This window comes from Ornithorhynchus anatinus, chromosome 17 (assembly GCF_004115215.2).
Source record: "Ornithorhynchus anatinus isolate Pmale09 chromosome 17, mOrnAna1.pri.v4, whole genome shotgun sequence".
Classification (NCBI taxonomy): Eukaryota; Metazoa; Chordata; class Mammalia; order Monotremata; family Ornithorhynchidae; genus Ornithorhynchus; species Ornithorhynchus anatinus.
Window position 1 is genome coordinate 37552430 of NC_041744.1, and position 21905 is coordinate 37574334.

Here is a 21905-nt window from a genome sequence, read left to right on the forward strand (position 1 = left end):
CCCACTCCAGTTACTTGTCGCCGTCATCTACCGCCCTCCCGGTCCCACCTCCGACTTCTTCAACCACCTTGACCCCTTTCTCACCTTCCTTCTCTCCTTCTCTCTGCCCACTCTGATCCTTGGAGACTTCAACATCCATACGGATGTACCCGACGACTCCTCTGCCGCCCGCCTGCTATCCCTCCTCGACTCTGCCGACCTCCTCCTCCACCATACCGCGCCCACTCACCGACTCGGTCACACCCTCGATCTCGTCATCTCCTACTGCTGCACTATCTCCTCCCTCACCAACTCTGAAATCCCTCTCTCTGACCATAACCTTCTCACCTGCCTCATCTCTCACACTCCCTCCCCCTGCAAATCTTCGCTACTGCCCCACAGAGACCTCCGCTCTCTCGATCCCATCCGTCTTTCCAATAGCATCTCTCCTCACCTTGCCGCCCTGTCCTCTCTTCCCACTCTCAACAAGCGGGTCTCCGCTCTCAACTCCACCCTCTCTACTCATCTCGACTCTCTCGCCCCCCTTTCCCTCCGCCGCTCTCGCTCCACTAACCCACAGCCCTGGATCACCTCCTCCGTCCGCCTCCTACGCTCCTATGCTCGAGCTGCTGAGCGCTGCTGGCGAAAGTCCAAGCACCGAGCCGACCTCACACACTTCAAATTTATCCTTTCCTGCCTTAACTCTGCCCTCTCCTCCGCCAGGCAAAGCTTCTTCTCCTCCCTCATCGACACCCATGCCCGTCACCCCCGCCGATTGTTCCGGACCTTTAACTCTCTCCTTAGGCCCCCTGTTCCTCCCCCTCCCCCATCTCTCACCCCTAATGATCTGGCCACCTATTTCCTCACGAAAATCAACACGACCAGGTCTGAGCTCCCCAAAGTCACCCCTCCGCCTCTCCCCTCCCCCCTAACAACCCCCTCCCCTACTTTCCCATCCTTCCCTGCAGTATCCTCAGAGGAGATCTCCTCCCTCCTCACAAGTGCCACCCCCTCCACCTGCGCCTCGGACCCCATTCCCTCTCACTTTCTTAAAACCATCGCCCCTGCCCTCCTCCCTTCCTTAACTTCTATTTTTAACCACTCAATCTCCAAGGGCTCCTTCCCCTCTGCCTTCAAACATGCCCACGTCTCCCCCATCCTAAAAAAACCCGCTCTTGACCCCACTTCCCCCTCCAGTTATCGTCCTATCTCCCTACTACCCTTCCTTTCCAAAATCTTAGAACGAGTCGTCTACAATCGATGCCTAGAATTCCTTAACTCCCATTCTCTCCTAGACCCCCTCCGATCTGGCTTCCGTCCCCTCCACTCTACCGAGACTGCTCTCTCTAAGGTCACCCATGACCTCCTTCTTGCCAAATCCAATGGCTCCTACTCCATTCTGATCCTCCTTGACCTCTCTGCTGCCTTTGACACTGTCGACCATCCCCTCCTCCTCCATACCTTATCTCACCTTGGCTTCACGGACTCTGTCCTCTCCTGGTTCTCCTCTTACCTCTCTGGCCGATCATTCTCGGTCTCCTACGCTGGAGCCTCCTCCCCCTCCCATCCTTTAACTGTTGGAGTTCCTCAAGGGTCAGTTCTCGGCCCTCTTCTGTTCTCCATTTACACTCACTCCCTCGGTGAACTCATCCGCTCTCATGGCTTTGACTACCATCTCTATGCAGATGACACGCAGATCTACATCTCCGCCCCTGTCCTCTCCCCCTCCCTTCAGGCTCGCATCTCCTCCTGCCTCCGGGACGTCTCCACCTGGATGTCGGCCCGCCACCTAAAACTCAACATGAGCAAGACTGAGCTCCTCATCTTCCCTCCCAAGCCCGGTCCGCTCCCAGACTTCTCCATCACCGTGGATGGCATGACCATCCTTCCCGTCCCGCAGGCCCGCAATCTCGGTGTCATCCTTGACTCGTCCCTCTCGTTCACCCCACACATCCTATCCGTTACCAAGACCTGCCGGTTTCACCTCTACAATATCGCCAAGATCCGCCCTTTCCTCTCCACCCAGACGGCTACCTTACTATTACGGGCTCTCGTTATATCCCGGCTAGACTACTGTGTCAGCCTTCTCTCTGCCCTCCCTTCCTACTCTCTCGCCCCGCTCCGGTCTATTCTTCACTCCGCTGCCCGGCTCATCTTCCTGCAGAAACGATCTGGGCATGTCACTCCCCTTCTTAAACAACTCCAGTGGTTGCCTATCGACCTCCGCTCCAAACAAAAACTCCTCACTCTAGGCTTCAAGGCTCTCCATCACCTTGCCCCTTCCTACCTCTCCTCCCTTCTCTCTTTCTATCGCCCACCCCGCACGCTCCGCTCCTCTGCCGCCCACCTCCTCGCCGTCCCTCGGTCTCGCCTATCCCGCCGTCGACCCCTGGGTCACGTCCTCCCGCGGTCCTGGAACGCCCTCCCTCCTCACCTCCGCCAAACTGATTCTCTTTCCCTCTTCAAAACCTTACTTAAAAATCACCTCCTCCAAGAGGCCTTCCCAGACTGAGCTCCTCTTCCCCCTCTACTCCCTCTGCCATCCCCCCTTTACCTCTCCGCAGCTAAAGCCTCATTTTCCCCTTTTCCCTCTGCTCCTCCACCTCTCCCTTCCCATCCCCACAGCACTGTACTCGTCCGCTCAACTGTATATATTTTCGTTACCCTATTTATTTTGTTAATGAATTGTACATCGCCTTGATTCTATTTAGTTGCCATCGGTTTTTACGAGATGTTCTTCCCCTTGACGCTGTTTAGTGCCATTGTTCTTGTCTGTCCGTCTCCCCCGATTAGACTGTAAGCCCGTCAAACGGCAGGGACTGTCTCTATCTGTTGCCGACTTGTTCATCCCAAGCGCTTAGTACAGTGCTCTGCACATAGTAAGCGCTCAATAAATACTATTGAATGAATGAATGAATTTCACTTCTTATATTGCCGAGTTCCTGCTGAAAGTTTCCTGATTTTTTACCTTGATGTGGTTTTCATCCAGGGTCTTCTCTAGACTGTAAGCTCACTGTGGGCAGGGAATCTGTCTCTGTTTATTGTTTTATGGTACTCTCTCAAGGGCTTAGTGCAGTGCTCTGCACACAGTAAGTGCTGAATAAATACAATTGAATGAGTGAATTTCAGTGGCTGCTTCACAGAGTTGAAGTCAGGGAAACATAAGATCTGGAAATATGAGGCGTTTTGGATAGTAGACAACGGATTTTCCCTCATTTACAGTGGAAGAGAAGGAAGTAGAGGAGAGGGATTAGGAGAGGAAGGGAGGAGGAGGGAGGGGAGAAGAAAGGAGATTAGATTGCATAATAAATGCAGGATTTAGCTGCGTGCTTAAACCAGATCTTGCAATGGAATTAAGTTCTTGTCAAGACGTTGAATGTTGGATTCTTTTCTCCACGCTCTCTCCTTCATCATCAGCCTGATGAGCTCAGTTACACCTCTCGCCCACATCCTGCCTCTGGCCTGGAACGCCCTCCCTCCTCATATCCGACAAAGCCTGCTTCAAAGCCTTAATGAAGAAGGCACATCTCCTCTAAGAGGCCTTCCCTAAGGCCTCCTTCCCTTTTCTCCCACTCCCATCTCCATCGCCCTGACTTGCTCTCTTTATTCATCCCCCTCCCAGCCCCTCAGCCCTCATGTACCTATCTGTAATTTTATTTAGTTATATTAATGTCTGTTCTCCCTCAACCTCCCGAGACAGTAAGCTCGTCGTGGGCAGGGAATATGTCTGTTTATTGTTAAAATCTACTCTTCCAAACGCTTGGTAGAGTGCTCTGCTCTATAAATACGATTGACCGACCCTTGCTTGCCATAAATGCCCACTTCAAAGGGATGACTGTAATGGAATTTATCGAGCCCCTTCAGAGTGCAATGCAATATACTAAGGACTTGAGAAGTACACCAGAAAATACTTAGCTCCTTGAGGGCAGGGATCCTGAGAGATGAGCCAGGGAAGACTTCCTGGAGGAGATAGGATTGAATAGGGCTTTAAGATGGAAGCTCTTTGTGGGCAAGGTATGTGCCTACCAACTCTGTTGTATTGTACTCTCCCTAGTGCTTAGTACAGTGCTCTGCACAGAGTAAGTACGCAATAAATACGATGGATTCACTGATTTATTGATTGGGACATGGAAGGCTTGTAGGAGGAGGTGGGATTTAAGGAGAGCTCTAAAAGTGGGGAGGGTGAGATCAGGTGGATTTCAGCTAGAAAGGAGTTCTAGACCCTGGGGACAACATGAGGAAGGGGTGAAAGGAGGGCAAGATATGAGCAGGGAAGAGCCAGAGGCTGGACCTGAGAGGAGCAGAGAATGTGAGCAGGGTTAGAGGAGTGAGGAGAACTCAGTAGGTAAGGTAAGGAGGCTTTGCTTGATGCAGAGGGAGATGGGTATCCATTGGAAGGCTGTGAGAAGAGGGGAGACGTGGGCCCAGCAAGCGGGCCGCAAACATCGCCCCCTCCACTCTGTGGGCAGGGTCGGGAGCCAGAATTGGCCCCACGGAACGGGGAATAGGCCAGAGGTGGAGCCACTGAGGTGGAGATGGCAGTTGTACCTTGGAGCCACTGAGGTGGAGATGGCAGTTGTACCTCTTGCCGCCTCCAACCTCACTTGGGAACCAGTGGGGCGAGAGCAGTATCCGTCCTGCCTGGGCAGCCCAGTGAGGAGGATGGAGGACCCAGGAGCCCCAAGGCCGGGCCAGGACCGCAGAGAGGTTGTCGAAGCAGGCAACGGGCAGGCAGGCAGCTGGACAGCTAGGCCAGGGCAGGGGGCAGGAGTGACCTCTGCCCAATCCCTGCAGCCCCATGAGAATGATGGGATCTGGGCCTGGCAGGGGCAGAAATGGGGCGGGCAGCCTCCCTGTCAGGGATGGGAATGGCTTACCCCCATTAGTTGCAGGGATGGAGAGCCATATCCGGATCAGCCCAGAAGAGCCCCCCATGCTTGATAATAATTGTGGTGCTTATTTTAAGTGTTTACTATGTGCCAGGCACTGTACTAAGTGCTGGGGTGGATACGAGCAAAATGGATTGGACACAGTCCCTGTCCTGCATAGCATTTGCAGTCTTTATCCCCATTTTACAGATGAGGTAACTGAGGCACAGAGAAGTGAAGCGACCGTCCGAGGCCACGCAGCAGACAAGTGGCGGAGCTGGGATTAGAACCCATGACCTTCTGACTTCCAGGCCAGTGGTCTATCCACTACTCCACGCTGCTCTCCATGCTGACAGCAACAGTGAGCCGGAGGCCGGGAGCGTGCCGGGAAGGAAGAGGGTCACTGTGCCCCGGACAGCTCTCGCCTCCTTCAGCTCCAGAGCTGAAGTGACCAGGTGAGCAGCGGGCAGGGCACTTGATGAGGAGGAGGGTGAGATGGTGCTAATGCAGCAAGCAGAAGGGTTCCTATGTTGGGTGCCTACACCCAGTGGGAACTGAACACTGTGCTGAACCCTTAGGAGAGCGATGGTGATTGTGATGACGGAATTACTGAAGAGCCTTGGTCCCGCATATGACATCAGGCCCAAGAACCAGCCGGAAGGAAGTGATTCAGTAAAAGACAGTCTCAAGTGCCTCCTACCTTCCTCTCCCTTGGCCTCCCTCTTTTCCATTCTTTCTCTTATTTCTCCCTCCTTCTCTTCCTCCCCTTCTTTTCTCTTTCCATCTATTTCTTCCCTGGTCTCCTTCCTCCCCCTCCCCACCTCCTCAAAACCACACACCCTGTTCTCCCTCCTATTTAGGCCACGAACCCCAACACGAACCCTTTTCTCCCTCCTATTTACACTCATGAATCCCATCTGATTAGCTTCTATCTTGACACATAGTAAATGCCACAACTATTATTATATGTACGCTCCCACTTTACCCCCATGCTCAAAATAGAAAGTTGGCCTCCTCTTCCTCAAACCCAAAGTGGCACCCTCCCTCTTGCCCTCCTCAGCCTCCTCCCTACTACCCTTAAAAAAGGCTAGGAGAGATCTTCCCCTAGATTGTAAGTTCCTTGTGGGCAGGGATCATGCCTGCCAACTTTATTGTGCTGTGTTGTCCATTCCCAAGTGCTTAGCAGAGCACTGGACACCCAGTAACCACCGTTGATTGATTGACAGGGAAGAGGGTGAGGGCCCGAGCTACAGCTCAGTGCAAAGACATTGTGAGGGGCCAGGCCAGCCACGGCCGGAGGGCCACCAAGCCGTTGGGTAAGTGCTGTCTCTGCAGAGTCCTGACCCGGGGGGACCGGGGGAAAGGTTCTGCTCCTCGGACCCGACGACCCTTCACACCCAGGTCCGCTTCAGCAGGCTTTGCCGAAGAGAATTCCTGCTCTGGGAATTCCTGGGGCAGGCCTGTTCCTCTGCCTCGGTCAGAGGCTTGAGGAATCCGGGTCCCCGCTCTAGGCTGCAGAATCCTCTCCACATCTGGGAAGTCAGAAGAAAGGCTCAGGAAGTGAGGAGGACAACATTTTTCTAGGAAATCACAGAAGAGCGACCCGACCCTCTGCCCACACACAGGTGAGGATGGCTTCACTTCCCAAACCTGTGCTGTCAGCCAGTCAATCATACTTACTGAGCACTTACTGTGTGCAGAGCACTGTACTAAGCACTTGGGAGAGTACGATAAAACAATATGACACAATCCCTGCCCACAGTAAGCTTACAGATTACCTGCACCCTGGGCAATAACCTCTAGGGCCGAGCAGGGCTCCAGACTGTGGCACGCAATCATCCGCCATTTGTCTGCTATGTGATCTTGGGTAAGTCACTTAGCTTCTCTGTGCCTCAGTGGTGTCATCTGTACAATGGGGAATGAGCCTGTAAGCCCTGTGCGGAATAGGGGCTGTGTCCATCCTGATTTGCTTGTATCAGCCCTAGCGTTTAGTACAGTGTCTAGCGCACAGTAAGTGCTTAACAGATACCGAATGCCATTATAATAATGTTGGTATTTGTTAAGCGCTATGTGCAGAGCACTGTTCTAAGCGCTGGGGTAGATACAGGGTAGTCAGGTTGTCCCACGTGAGGCTCACAGTTAATCCCCATTTTACAGATGAGGTAACTGAGGCACAGAGAAGTGAAGTGACTTGCCCACAGTCACATAGCTGACAAGTGGCAGAGCCGGGAGTCGAACTCATGACCTCTGACTCTGAAGCCCAGGCTCTTGCCACTGAGCCACGCTGCTTCCCCTACCTACCAGTACCAAATACCATTTATAAATACAATGCCATTATCAAATAGAAATCCCATATTACCATTATTATTATCTGCATAGGCACCAGGTCCATGAGGGAGAGGGGAACCATCACCATCCCGGGGAAGTTGAGGCACCGAGGGGGTGAAGCTCAGGGGGCAAAGACATCATCGGTCCAGATTTGGGGGCAAAACCTTGGCTGCACTTTTGGTTTCTTTTTTTTAACGGTATTTTTTAGGGTATTTAATGTACCAGACACTTTACTAAGCACTGGGGTAGATACTAGCTATTCGTTAGACACCGTCCATGTCCTACGTGGGGCTCACAGTCTTAATCTCCATTTTACAAATGAGGTAAAGGAAGCCCCGAGAAGTGAAGTGACTCGTCCAAGGTCACACAGCAGACGGGGGCGGAGCCAGGATTAGAATCAAACAACGAACCAATCGATGGGATTCACTGAGAGCTTTCTACATACAGAGCGCCCTACCAATAAGTACAGAATTAGCCGACAGTTCCCTGCCCCTGACGACCTTAGAGTCTAGAGGACGCGGTTCCTTCAGTCACGCTCTATCCACTAGGCCTCACTCCTTCCTTCCAGCGGGCTGCAGCCACCTCACCTCATCGCTGCAGTGGTGAGGGGGGCTGCTGGTTCAGCTTCACGAGGCTCCGGCCGACCTGGAGCCCAGAGACAGAAGACTTTAGTTACGGCAGTGTCAGTGATGGGGAGGCGACTTTGGCCACGGCCGTCCGGTGAATATCTTGACTTACCTTTCCCCCTCCCTTCCTTCTTCAACTCCCTTTCCTCCTCTTTAAATCCCTTTTCCTTCTTTCCCCCTAATTTTTGTCCCTCTATCCATCCCCTCAAAGCGCCCCCCTCCCCGCCCCATTAGGCTTCCGCCAAACCCTCACCCCCTTGATGCTCCGCCCCTTCCCCCATCACCCCAAGTTCGTGAGAAGTTGGCTCCACTCCTTAGCGCTATTTAAACAACTTCAAGGTCAAACTCTGTGGTTGCAGGAAGTGATTACCGTTAAAGTAATCACTGTTAGGCCAGCATTCAAAAAACCTTCTAATCCCCTTCAATTGAGGGCATTTATTGAGCTCCTGGGAGAGTACGACAGAGGCTGGTTTTCCCACCATCACCGTTTGCCGACGTTCATCTGGGATCCTCCAGCATTTCTCCACATCCTTCAAGCCACACTTCCGTTCCCTGTGGGCAGGGATCGTCTCTATTACCGTATTGTACTTTCCAAGCACTTAGTACAGTGCTCTGCACAGAGTAAGTGCTCAGTAAATATGGCTGAGTGAATGAACGAACAGAGTTGGTAGGCAGAATCCGTGTTCACCTTCGTCTGAGCCGTAACAGTGGATAAAAAGGGGCAGGTGAGAGGCTTTCTGAAGTCACAATAACAGCCAGGCCACAACTGTCCCCTAGCGATGAACCGCTTGGGGTCATCGGGCCAAGGAGAAAATGTTAAAAATTCCTACAGAAATCACCCCTACCCCCTTTTTTTTCCCAATGGCCCGGTGATACACTAACCCCTTTTGTTTTCCTTCAGTATTTAAGTACTTACTGTACTAAGGGCTGGGTAGATACAAGGTAATCAGGTTGGACACAGTCCACGTCCCACATGGGGCTCACGGTTTTCATTCCCATTTTACAGATGAGGTAACTGAGGTAACTGAGGCACCAGTCATCAAAAGTGACTTGCCAACAGCAGACAAATGGAGGAGCTGGGATTAGAACCCAAGTCCTTCTGACTCTCAGGCCTCTGCTCTAATCACTGGGCCACGCTGCTCCATTTTTTCCAGGAAAACCAATCAAGGATATTCCAGCAGCGGTGGAGCAGCATGGCCTAGTGGAAAGAACACGAGCCTGGAAGTCAGAGGACCTGGGTTCTAATTCTGCCTCTGACTTCAGGCAAGTCTCTTCACTCCTCCGTGCCTCAGTTACTTTATCTGTAGAAGGGGGATTAAGACTGAGAGCCCCATGTGGGACAGGAACTGTGCCCTACTGTCAGGAGCAACGGTTTAATGTCAGCCGAGTACGGACTGCATTTTTCTTGCCCGTATAGTCAGTTCTGCTGAAACACAGGCATTCAACTCGGTGTTTTGGCTAGAACACTTTTACGGAACAGGGAATTTAGGGGATTTTATTCCAACACCCAGAGCCAGTTCGGGAACAGCACAGGGGTTTGGGAGAAACTCTGTGAATGAACGATGGTGTGGGGGCCCCACCGGACATGACCAAAACTATAGCAAGTTTTCCCAAAATCCGCGTTTTCCAAGTCTACCACCCCAACATGAGAGAATGGAGTGTGTCGCCACAGGGGAGGGTGAGCTGGCTAAGATTTAATGTGTCATTTATAAAACTGCATTGCGGTGAAATCTAATTCTTCTGGGTGCATATTTCTTGTAGCTGATATGAACACAATTACGGAAACAAATCATCTGACATAAATCAAGATGATCATAGGAACCAGGGCATTCCACGTTTGCATATTTTAACTTTTTGAAAAGACCGTGGAGCTGGGAGTTAGATCTGGGTTCCATTCCTACTTCTAACACCGGTTTGCCACGTGACAACCTCTCTGTGCCTGTTTCCTCTACTGTAAAATGGAGGTAAAATGCCTGCTCTCCCTTTCCTCTTAGACTGTGAGTCTCCTCGGGTTAGGAACAGTGCCCGATCTAATTATCTTGGCCCATAATAACAACTATAATTATTAATCATTGCATTAGAGCACCTTTGGCGTGCAGAACACTCTACTGAGAGCTTGGGGGAGTACAACAGGGCAGGAAGACACAATCCCTGCCTCTAGGGAGTTTATAAAACTTCTGCCATAATTGAACTCTCCATTTTTTTTCCCAAAAAATCAAATGAAAAGAGGCAGTTTGGCCTAGCAGCCCAAGGACGGGTCGGAAGTCAGAAGACTGGGTTGTAGTCTCAGCTCTATCACTAAACTATCACACCTTCCCAGTGCCCACTTCCACACCTGTTAAGAGAGATAAGGGAGCCCCTGTCCCTCCATTTTAGACTCTGAACCCTGTATGGCCAGGGCCTTGAATCTGAACTCATTATCTTTTAACTATCCCAGTACTTAAGCGCAAAAGCAATTAATCAAAGCCTTGATCTCTTCTTATCTCTAGTGACTCCTGGCTTCCCCCCTTTCTGAATTTCCTTTCTGAACTGGGCCAGTGGCAGATGGTTACCTTGAGAGTCAAGCAAGTTGCTTAGAGCTGAGTGTGCTTACGGTGGTCTGGGTGGTAGAAGAATTTTTAAGACACCGCATCACAAGATCCGGCCGAAGTGCGTGTTTTCACTATGTTTCGGAGAGAACACGATGGCAGACCTAGGGAGTGTTTTCCAAATGACTCATGCCTGCCCGGATCCAGTGAAACCCCGTGGTGTCAGCAAAAATGGTCAGGAATATGTGAAGAGAAGCAGCGTAGCCTAGTGGATAGAGCACGGGCCTTGGAGTCAGAAGGACCTGGGTTCTAGTCCCGGCGCTGCCAACTTATCTGCTGTGTGACCTTGAGCAAATCACTTCATTTCTCTGGTATCAGTTCCCTCATCTGTAAAATGGGGTTTAAGACTGTGAGCCCCATGTAGGACAGGGCCTGAGTCCAACCTGAATAGCTTGTATCTATCCCAGCGCTCAGCACAGTGCCTGGCACATAGTAACACCTAAGTACTATTAAAAAAAATACGTGCATAGTATTCAACAAGGGGTGACTGGAGTGTTTCTTCCACCGTGAGGTCCGGTAAGAATGCAATCCCAGTGTCATGGAAGAAGGCGGGGTACTGAGCGAAAATGAAAGCAAGCAAGCAGTGGTCCGAGTTTGTAGGAGTTCTCAGAGTGTCTTTGATAACCAGGGAGGAGGTAAGCAGAGGGAACATGCATCTGGGCCAGGAAAGGAGAGATAAAAGAAGTTTTATTGCCCTCACCGGCCCAGCCCCAGCCACCCTCAAACAGCTTTTGAGCAGCACCAACGGCATCAAGGATTGATTCTAGGTCCCCCGCTTCTCTCCCGTTTCGGTCAGGCTCGGACCCTGGATTCGACAGTCCAGCCCCACGGGGTGGTAAGAAGGCCGGTGAAAAAGTCATTCTGCCTCCAACGGGGCCCTGTGTCCCGCTGAGCCGGTTGGGTTCCATCGCTGGAAAGGGAAGCCTGTTGATCAAAGCCATCTCACTCCCCAAAAGTTAAAGACTGTACGCTCTTGTGCTGTTCCTGGTGCAGTTGCCGGGCCCGATTTTTGAGGGCCTCCGCCTTGGCGTCATCCTTCTCGATGCCGTCGCCCAGTTTGTACATTCGACTGGCATTGGCACAGGCCCAAACGTGGCCCAAGTCGCAGGCTCTGAGCGAGTACTTCAAAGCCATGTTCATGTCCTTGGGGACCCCCGGGGCCCCCTGGAGATAGAGAGTGCTAAGATTGAAGCAACTGGGGGCATAGCTGCCATCGCAGGCCTTCGTGTAGTAGTCCCTGGCCCGCGCGGGGTCCGGCCGGTCGTCGTTGACGTGTCCTTCGTGGATGAGGAGTCCGACGTTGTGGCAACCGTTGATCGATTTCTTGCCTGGTTTCTCACAGGCTTTCAGGAAGCAGTCGTAAGCGGTTTTCAAATTGGGGGTTAATCCACCTGGCGGAAAAATGACGGAGCACACAATGCCCTGGTTTTAGGTAACTGCTCACAAGGACCTGGAATCATTCCCCACCTTAATCATCAAAACAGGTGACACGTCAGAATGGGGAATGGAGAGGTGAGACCCATGAAATGAGGCAAGTCCATCCCCAAGGCCCCGTCTTTCCCTGCCCATCCTATCCCCTTCCAAATCTGTCCGTCCCCCCTCAATCGATGGCATTTCCTGAGCACCTGCATGCATTTGCTCTTGGGAGAGCACACTTAAATCAGTCAACGTGACTCTTGTCCTCAAGCAGCTCATAAACCAACAGGAAGACGGACACTAAATTACTGACAAGAGGAAGTAACAGAGTATACTCTGTACCCAAATGTTTGAGGAGGGTAGAAAGAGGGGTGAATACCCAAGTGGTAGGTGGCAGTAGATGGGAGGGAAGGTGCGGAGATGACCGCTTAATCGGGAAAGGCTTCCTGGAGGAGATGGAGCCTCAGAAGGGCCGGGAGGACGGAGGGAGCAGTGATCTGCAAGATAGGAAGGGTGAGGGAGTGCCAGGCGGGAGGATTCAGTGACAATGGGGGAGCTGAGAATGAGGTACAGTGCCCAGGTTCTCTTGAAAGGAAACCACCCTGCAATTGGTGGCAGCGAGTGGATAAGTAAGGAGAGGGACAGCTGATGGAGCACCTCAAAGCCAACCGTCTGGGGTTTCTGCTTGATGTGGCAGGAACGGGAAACCTCTGGAGGTTTTTGAGGAGTGGGAGACGTTACGCGGGCAGACCGTTCTGTCCGAGGGTCTCCCTGATCGACGGCCAGAGAGGCAGTGACCATCCACCTAAGTCAGTCATGTCTATTGAGGGCTTACCGTGTGCCGAGCACCGTACTAAGGACTTGGGAGAATACAATATAACAGAGGTAGTAGACAGGTTCTCTGCCCACAGTGAGGTTAGAGTCTAGAGGGGGAGACAGGCATTAATATAAACTGCAGCTAGGTACATAAGTACTGTGGGGCTAAGGGAGGGGTGAATAAAGGGAGCAAATCCAAGTCAAGGGAGGCCCAGAAGGGAGTGGGAGAAAAGAAAATGAGGGCACAGGCAGAGAAGGTTCCTTGGAGGAGATGTACCTTTGGAGGCGGGGAGGAGGCAGATACGAAGAGGGAGGGCATTCCAGGCCAGAGGCAGGACGTGGGCGAGAGGTCAGCGGCGAGATAGACGAGACCGAGGTAAAGCAAGTAAATTGGCATTACAGAAGCCAAGTGGGTGGGCCGGGTTGTGACAGGAGAGCAGCGAGGTAGGAGGGGGCAAAGTGATTGAGTGCTCCCTTCCACTTGATTGCTTGAAGCGAAGATGAGGAGTTGCTGTTTGACGCGGAGGTAGGTGGGGCAACCACCGGAGGTCCTTGAGGAGTGGGGAAACGTGGGCTGGACATTTTTGTAGAAAAATGATTCGGGCACGAGAGTGGAGTAGAGACTGGAGTGAGGAGAGGCGGGAGGCAGGGAGGTCGGCAAGGAGGCCGATAGAGTTATCGAGGCAAGATAAGAGCTCGGATTAACGTGATAGCAGTTCGGATGGAGAAGAAAATGGCCGATTTTAGCGATGCTGTGCAGGTTGAACCGACAGGATTTAGCGACAGATTGAATCTGTGGGTTAAATGAGAGAGACGAGTAGAGGATAATGCCAAGGGTATGGGCTTGTGAGACAGGAAGGATGATGGTGCTGTCTACAGTGGCAGGAATGTCGGGGGAGGGCACGGCCTGGGTGGGGAGGTTCGATTCAATTCAATCGTATTTATTGAGCGCTTACTGTGTGCACAGCACTGTATTAAGTGCTTGGAAAGTACAATTCGGCAACAGATAGAGACAATCCCTACCCATCACTGGGTTCACAGTCTAGAAGGGGGGAGACAGACAACAAAACAAGTAGACAGGCATCCATAGCATCAGAATAGACAGAAAGAATTATAGATATATACACAGTAAATATGTACAAATATAGACAAGTGCCGTGGGGAGGGGAAGGGGGAAGAGCAGAGGGAGTCGGGGCGAAGGGGAGGAGGAGCAGAGGAAAAGGGGGGCTCAGCCTGGGAAGGCCTCCTGGAGGAGGTGGGTTCTCAGTAGGGCTTTGAAGGGGGGAAGGGAGTGAGTTTGGCAGATGTGAGGAGGGAGGGCATTCCAGGCCAGAGGTAGGACGTGGGCAGGGGGTCGACGGCGGGACAGGCGAGAATGAGGCACAGTGAGGAGGCGAGCAGCTGAGGGGCGGAGTGTGCGAGCTGGGCTGTAGAAGGAGAGAAGGGAGGTGAGGTAGGAGGAGGCAAAGTGATGGAGAGCTCTGAAGCCAACAGTGAGGAGCTTTTGCTTCATGTGAAGCTTGATAAGCAACCACTGGATGTTTTTGAGGAGGGGGGGGTGCCATGCCCAGAGCGTTTCTGTAGAAAGATAATCCAGGCAGCAGAGTGAACTACAGACCGAAGTGGGGTGAGATAGGAGGCTGGGAGATCAGAAAGGAGGCTGTTACAGTAATCCAGTCGGGATAGGAGGATAGGATGAGAGACCGTACCAACAAGGTAGCGGTTTGAAGAGGAAAGGGCGGATCTTGGTGATGCTGTGAAGGTGGGACGGGAGGTAAGGAGCTCTGTTTTAGACTTGTTAAATTTGAAGTGATGGTGGAACACCCATGTCAAGGTGTCCTGAGGCAGAAGGAAATGTGAGACTGCAGGGAAGGAGAGAGGTCAGAGAGCTGAGTCTTTTCTCTGCTACATCCCTCTGAGGAACGGCAGCCAGAAGATGTGTAAAGAATGGCATTTTCGCAAAATGATCTGGGCAGCAGAGCGAAGCATGGACTGCGAGAGGGGGGAGCAGACTGGAGGCAGGGAAGTCGAAGAGGAGGCTGACGCAGTAGTTGAGGGACCCGTCCCCTTCCCAGGACAGGACGAGTGCCCGGGCCAGTGTGGCGGCCTTTGGGATGGAGCGGAAGGGGTGGATCCTGCAAACGTCGCGGAGGTAGAATCGAGATAATGTGGCCGCTGAAGGAACAACGGGGTTGAAAGAGGGAAGAGTGGGAGGATAATGCCACGCTTAAGGGCTTGGGAGACACGGGGAATGGTTGTCTTGCCGACTGGGATGGGAAAGTCGGTTGGAGAGGATTTGCAAGGGAAGATAAGGAGTTCAGTTTTGGATACGTGGAACCTGAGGTGCCGGCAGGACGACCCCGTAGAGATGTCCTGGAGACAGGAGGAAACGGGAGACTGCAGAGGGATCAGGATAAGAGATGGAGGTGACTTGGGCAGCCAAGGGAGTGAGTAGAGACTGAAAAGAGAAGGGGAGTCAGAACGGGGCCTTGAGGGTCAACCAGCAGAGGGGATGGGAGGCAGAGGGAGAGCAGGCAAGAGACTGAAAAGGAGCTGCCAAGGGAGAAGAAGAACCAGTGTGAACTGTGTCCATGAGATAAAGTTAGATAACATCTTTCCCTGACAATTTCCCTGTAGTGGAATGGGAGAAGTTGAGATCTTATTACAAGGGAATGGAAAGAGGCGGGAGGAAGTGCTGCTAAGCTGCTAAGTCGACTTTCCGTGTGAAACGAATGCCATCTCCCCCACCCCCACCAGTTTCTAGGGGCCAAAAGTGAGCTTTTCTAAGGAGCTGAAACTGTTTGTTGTTCTGGCCCAGCAGGTGCCTCAGCTTGAATGGCTCCTCACTCGCCCACCACCCAGACATTATTTTTAGGCACCACATCTACAGAGCGTCAGGTATTAATAACTCAGCCATAAGTATTAGCCGTGCATCCGTTTGCTTAACCGGAGGAAAGGAAAATGCTCAACAACGTCTAAAGTTCTCTTACCTGCCAAATGCTCTCGGTTGGGCTACGGCTCATTCTCACTTAATCTGAGCCCCCTCACTGTAAATATCTTTCTGTCGCTTAGGACAGACGCTCCTTGAGGGCAGGTAACGCGTCACTTTTTTATTCTGGGCTTCCGAGCGCCGGTTATGATATCCCACACCAAGCGACCCCTCGACGGATGTTACTTCCTTCCGGCCGAACAGGGCGGGCTAACCCAACCCCAGCTTACCTTTTCCTGTCACATAATACATTCCGAGTTTATAGCAGCTATCGGTATAATGGTTTTCTTCACAGTTGAACTTTAACACTTTGGCAGCTTCGTCGAAGTTCTTCTTGATGGCTTCCAAAAAATCCACCAGCCGATGACACCCTTCGGAGGAAGCAGGAAGTGGGTGGGAGAGAGAAATCAATTTCTAGGCCCCCTTGGGGTGAGCCCTCCGAGGGACAGGGTCTGCCTCTAATTCCCACCTCCGAACTCTTTCCTGGCGCTCAGTACAACGGTCTGCCCGCGGTAAGCGCTTAATTCATATAATTATTACTAGGGTGGGTTCCTGCTAGGATGTTGCTGTCTTGTGAATTTCTTCTAGGTGCTTTACTTCATTCTCGTTATATCCCGGCTAGACTACTGTGTCAGCCTTCTCTCTGACCTCCCTTCCTCCTCTCTCGCCCCGCTCCGGTCTATTCTTCACTCCGCTGCCCGGCTCATCTTCCTGCAGAAACGATCTGGGCATGTCACTCCCCTTCTTAAACAACTCCAGTGGTTGCCTATCGACCTCCGCTCCAAACAAAAACTCCTCACTCTAGGCTTCGAGGCTCTCCATCACCTTGCCCCTTCCTACCTCTCCTCCCTTCTCTCTTTCTACCGCCCACCCCGCACGCTCCGCTCCTCTGCCGCCCACCTCCTCGCCGTCCCTCGGTCTCACCTATCCCGCCGTCGACCCCCGGGTCACGTCCTCCCGCGGTCCTGGAACGCCCTCCCTCCTCACCTCCGCCAAACTGATTCTCTTTCCCTCTTCAAAACCTTACTTAAAAATCACCTCCTCCAAGAGGCCTTCCCAGACTGAGCTCCTCTTCCCCCTCTACTCCCTCTGCCATCCCCCCTTTACCTCTCCGCAGCTAAAGCCTCATTTTCCCCTTTTCCCTCTGCTCCTCCACCTCTCCCTTCCCATCCCCACAGCACTGTACCCGTCCGCTCAACTGTATATATTTTCGTTACCCTATTTATTTTGTTAATGAATTGTACATCGCCTCGATTCTATTTAGTTGCCATCGGTTTTTACGAGATGTTCTTCCCCTTGACGCTGTTTAGTGCCATTGTTCTTGTCTGTCCGTCTCCCCCGATTAGACTGTAAGCCCATCAAACGGCAGGGACTGTCTCTATCTGTTGCCGACTTGTTCATCCCAAGCGCTTAGTATAGTGCTCTGCACATAGTAAGCGCTCAATAAATACTATTGAATGAATTTCCTACCTCAGTGCTTTGAATAGTCTGCAAAATGAGTTTTCGGCAACTTGTAGAACACCTAATTGATTACTTTCCAGTTTAACAAAGTGATGTTGGTATCTAGAGACTCATAGGTGAAGAATAATAATAATGATGATGGTATTTGTTAAGCACTTACTAAATGCAGATACTACTAAGTGCTAGGGTAGATAAAAGCAAATCGGCAATGGACACAGTCCCTTCCCCACGTTGGGCTCACAGTCTCAATCCCCATTTCACAGATGAGGGAACTGAGGCCAAGAGAAGCAAAGTGAACTTACCCAAGGACACACAGCAGACAAGTGGTGGAGCTGGGATTAGAATTCATGACCTGCTGACTCCCAGACCCACTACACCATGCTGCTTTGCACAACAAGAGTAAAGAAACAGTATGAGTGTAGGAATTAACACGTGAAAGACAAGGCCCAGAAGAGAAGTTAATACGTCAAGAAGATGACCCGGCGGGGGTAGGGGAGAGAAGAAAAATGTAACTAGCCTTGGCCACACCTAAATCACTGGTACTTTCCCCAACGCTCACCTATTCCAAAATACCAACTGACCGCCAATCTTGGTTTCCTTTTGATCATTTTTGATTTTTAACTGCTTTTACAACACCGTGGGCAGGGACTGTCTCTATTTGTTGCTGAACTGTACTTCCAAAGCACAGTAAGCACTCAATAAATACGACTGAATGAATTGCATTCATCAATATATTAATCTGCAAACTTCTTATGGACAGGGAAAGGGGTCTGCCGACTCTGTTATAGTGTACGCTCCCAAGTATAAGTGTACAGCGTTCGGTGCGCAGTAAGCGCTTAATAAATATCACTGATTGCTCGTATTAAGAGCTTGGGAGAGTACAGTAAAATAGAGTGGGGAGACATGATCCCCACCCATACGGAGCTTACAGTCTAGATGGAGAGCCAGGAGTAGAAATACACGTAGGGGAACTGGTAGGGTCTCAGACCATGCTCGTAAGTGCCGTGGGGCTTTGAAAATCAAGGGCTTCAAGGGTTAGGATCCGAACGCAAAAGCAACGTAGACGGGAGGAGGAGGAGAAATGAGGAAAGTCCTTTTGGAAGAGGTATGATTTTAGGAGGGCTTTGAAAGTGGCTCTGACCCAAAGCTGACTTGAAGCATTCTAATTTCCAAGACCCAACTTTGTTGGATCAATGGCAAAAAATAATCTGCAGTTGACTCGGCACGGGAAGCAGGGTGGCACAATGTGGCAAGAGCACGGGCCCGGGAGTCGGAGGTCAGAGGTTCTAATCCTGGCTCCGCCACTAGTCGGCTGGGTGACTCTGGGCAAGTCGCTTCACTTCTCTGCCTCAATGACCTCATCTGTAAAATGGGGATTAAGACTGTGAGCTCCTACTGATTACCTACTATCTACCTCAGCGCTTAGAATAGTGCTTGGCACATAGTAAGCACTTAACAAATACCATTATTATTATATAGAACCCTAGAACCCTTCTCTCATGAAATCATGGAAGTAAATTTGTGGAATTTAAATTACACATCGTTCACGAGACTTGCTGAATCTCTCCAGACGTGATCCTGGAATCACTGTTTATCACCAAGAGCAGGACGGCCTAGTCCCAGACCCGCGCTCTGGGAGTCGGAGGACCTGGGTTCTAATCCAGACTCTATCACTTTTCTGCTGTGTGACTCTGGGTAAGTTACATCTCTGGGCCTCGGTTACCTCATCTGTAAAGTGGGGATTAAGACTGTCAGTCTCATTTGGGATAAGAGCGGTGTACAACCTGATTACCCTGCTTTTACCCTAGTGCTTAGCCCATAGTAAGTACTTAGCAAGTACCATAATTATTATCATTTAGAGAAGCAGCATAGTGCAGTGGATAGAGCATGGGCCTGGAATTCAGGTCATGGGTTCTAATACCGACTCCGCAACCTGTCCGCTGTGTGACCTTGGATAAGTCACCTCACTCCTCTGGGCCTCAATTCCCTCATCTGTAAAATAGGGATTTAGACATGAGCCCCATGTGGGACAGGGGCTGTGCCCAACCCTATCTGCTTGTATCCACTCCAGTGCTTAGTACAGGGCCTGGCACATAGTAATTCATTCACTCAATCGTATTTATTGAGCACTTACTGTGTGCACAGCACTGCGCTGAGCACTTGGAAAGTACAATTCGGCAACAGAGAGAGACCATCCCTGCCCGACACCGGGCTCACAGTCTAGATTGCTTAACAAATCATAATTATTAGTGACTGCTATGTGACTATGTATATATATATATATGTATATATAATGGTATTTATTAAGTGCTTACTATGTGCCAAGCACGGCACTAAGCGCTGGGGTGGATACAAGCAAATCCAGTCGGACACAGTCTCAATCCCCATTTTACAGCTGAGGGAACTGAGGCACAGAGAAGTGAAGTGATTTCCCCAAGGTCACACTGCAGGCATGTGGCGGGGCCGGGATTAGAACCCATGACCTCCTGACTCCCAGACTCGTGCTCTAACCACTAAACCACGCTGCTTCTCATATTTGTTCAGCGCTTACTATGTGCCCAGCACTGTTCTAAGCGCTGAGGGATATACAATAATAATAATGTTGGTATTTGTTAAGCGCTTACTATGTGCAGAGCACTGTTGTAAGCGCTGGAGGAGATACAAGGTAATCAGACGTGAGGCTCAGAGTCTTAATCCCCATTTTACAGTTGAGGTAACTGAGGCACAGAGAAGTTAAGTGACTTGTCCAAGGTCACCCAGCTGACAAGCGGCAGAGTCGGCAATTGAACCCATGACCTCTGACTCCCAAGCCCGGGCTCTTTCCACTGCGCCAGGCCGAGGTAATGAGGTGGTCCCACGTGGGGCTCACAGTCTTTAATCCCCATTTCACAGATGAGGCAACTGAGGCCCAGGGAAAGGAAGCGATCCAGCAGAGTGGCAGAGCCGGGATTAGAACCCATGACCTGGGACTCCCCAGCCCGCGCTCTTTCCACTGTTGCCCGCTGAGCTTGGGCAGTCAGTGCACTTCCGAGCCTCAGTTTCCTCTTCTGCAAAAGGGGGCCTGTTCTCCCTCTCCCCGGGCCCAGGCGCCCGCTGTCCCGGCAGTCCAGCTGCAGCAGCGCTCAGTCCCGGCGCCTCTCAACGTGCGGCCCAGCGGGCAGCCCCGGGTCCCGCGGGGGGCCGGGTCGGGCCGTCGCCTCACCCTCCGGGTCGTTCTCCTTGTAGCAGTGGTAGTGGCACTCGATCTCCATGTTCTCCAGGTAGGTTTTCACCTGCTCCTCGTCCTGGAAATCCACCAGGCCCGCCATGACGCCCGCCTCGGCCGCCAGGGGGCGGGCGCGCGCACGACGTCATGACGCAGCGTGGAGGGCGCGCGCGGGAGGCGGGAGGGCGCGCGCGGGGGGCGGCGCGCGGGAGCCCCGGCCCTCATGGGGCGGCCCCGGGGACCGGCCTCGCCCCGCCGTGGAGAAAGGAGGAACGAGGCTGAGCACAGGAAGCTGAGCTGAGGTGATAAAGCTGAGGAGACCGAGGACGGGAGCCTGAGCTGAGGCGATAAAGCTGAGGAGGCTGAGGACAGGGGGCTGAGCTGAGGAGGGCCAAGGACAGGAAGCTGAAGCGAGGAGCGCCAAGCTGAGGAGACGGAGGACAGGAGGCTGAGCTGAGGAGATAAAGTTGAGGAGGCTGAGGACAGGGGGCTGAACTGAGGAGGGCCAAGTGAGGAGACTGGGGACAGGAGGCTGAGCTGAGGAGGGCCAAGGACAGGAAGCTGAAGCCAGGAGGGCCAAGCTGAGGAGACTGGGGACAGGAGGCTGCGCTGAGGAGGGCCACGGACAGGAAGCTGAACTGAGGTGGGCCAAGCTGAGGAGGCTGAGGACAGGAGGCTGAGCTGAGGAGGCTGAGGACAGGAAGCTAAGCTGAGGAGGGCCAAGCTGAGGAGGCTGAGGACAGGAAGCTGAGCTGAGGAGACTGAGGACAGGGGGCTGAACTGAGGAGACTAAAGCTGAGGAGACTGACTGAGGACAGAAAGCTGAACTGAGGAGGGCCAAGGACAGGAGGCTGAACTGAGGAGGGCCAAGCTGAGCAGATAAAGCTGAGGAGACTGAGGACAGGAGGCTGAACTGAGGAGGGCCAAGCTAAGGAAGTTGAGGACAGGACACTGAGCTGAGGAGATAAAGCCAAGGAGACTGAGGACGGGGGGCTGAACTGAGGAGGGCCAAGGACAGGAAGCTGAACTGAGGAGGGCCAAGCTGAGGGAGCTGAGGTGATAAAGCTGAGGAGACTGAGGACAGGGGGCTGAGCTGAGGAGGCTGAGGACAGGAGGCTGAGCTGAGGAGGCTGAGGACAGGAGGCTGAGCTGAGGAGACTGAGGACAGGAAGCAGAGCTGAGGAGGGCCAAGCCAAGGAGACCGAGGACAGGAAGCAGAGCTGAGGAGGGCCAAGCCAAGGAGACCGAGGACAGGAAGCAGAGCTGAGGAGGGCCAAGCCAAGGAGACCGAGGACAGGAAGCAGAGCTGAGGAGGGCCAAGCCAAGGAGACCGAGGACAGGAAGCAGAGCTGAGGAGGGCCAAGCTGAGGAGATTGAGTGAGGAAGAAAGCTGAATTGAGGAGGGCCAAGGACAGGAGGCTGAACTGAGGAGGGCCGAGGAGAGGAGGGCTGAGGCAAGGAGTGACCCTCCTCTTCTTTAACTCTACTCCCTTCCTCTCCCTGTGTCTCTGACCTCACTGTCCAGTCTCTTAACTTCTCTTTGCCTCAGTTTCCTCATCTTTAAAGTGAGGATTGAGACTGTGAGCCCCTGTGGGCCAGGGACGGTGTCCAACCCCACTTGCTTATCTC

At 52.3% G+C, this 21905-nt stretch overlaps 1 protein-coding gene across 1 annotated transcript; it reads right to left on the reverse strand.

The window, feature by feature from the left end:
- Positions 1-11056: 11056 nt before the first annotated feature.
- On the reverse strand, positions 11057-20412 carry LOC100075034 (cytochrome c oxidase assembly factor 7). Its single transcript, XM_001506536.5, has 3 exons — positions 20274-20412; positions 15841-15981; positions 11057-11780 (listed from the first exon to the last, which is right to left on the reverse strand). Exons 1-3 carry the CDS (start codon positions 20377-20379, stop codon positions 11332-11334), a joined length of 696 nt encoding a protein of 231 aa, XP_001506586.1. The 5' UTR covers positions 20380-20412; the 3' UTR covers positions 11057-11331.
- Positions 20413-21905: the final 1493 nt, after the last annotated feature.

Excerpts from the sequence above, each read along its gene's own strand:
- LOC100075034 (XM_001506536.5), bottom strand. The coding sequence starts at position 20,379 with ATGGCGGGCCTGGTGGATTTCCAGGACGAGGAGCAGGTGAAAACCTAC. Across the intron at positions 15,982-20,273 it reads CAAGGAGAACGACCCGGAGG|GGTGTCATCGGCTGGTGGAT; the intron begins GTGAGGCGACGG and ends CTTCCTCCGAAG. Across the intron at positions 11,781-15,840 it reads GTATTATGTGACAGGAAAAG|GTGGATTAACCCCCAATTTG; the intron begins GTAAGCTGGGGT and ends TTTTTCCGCCAG.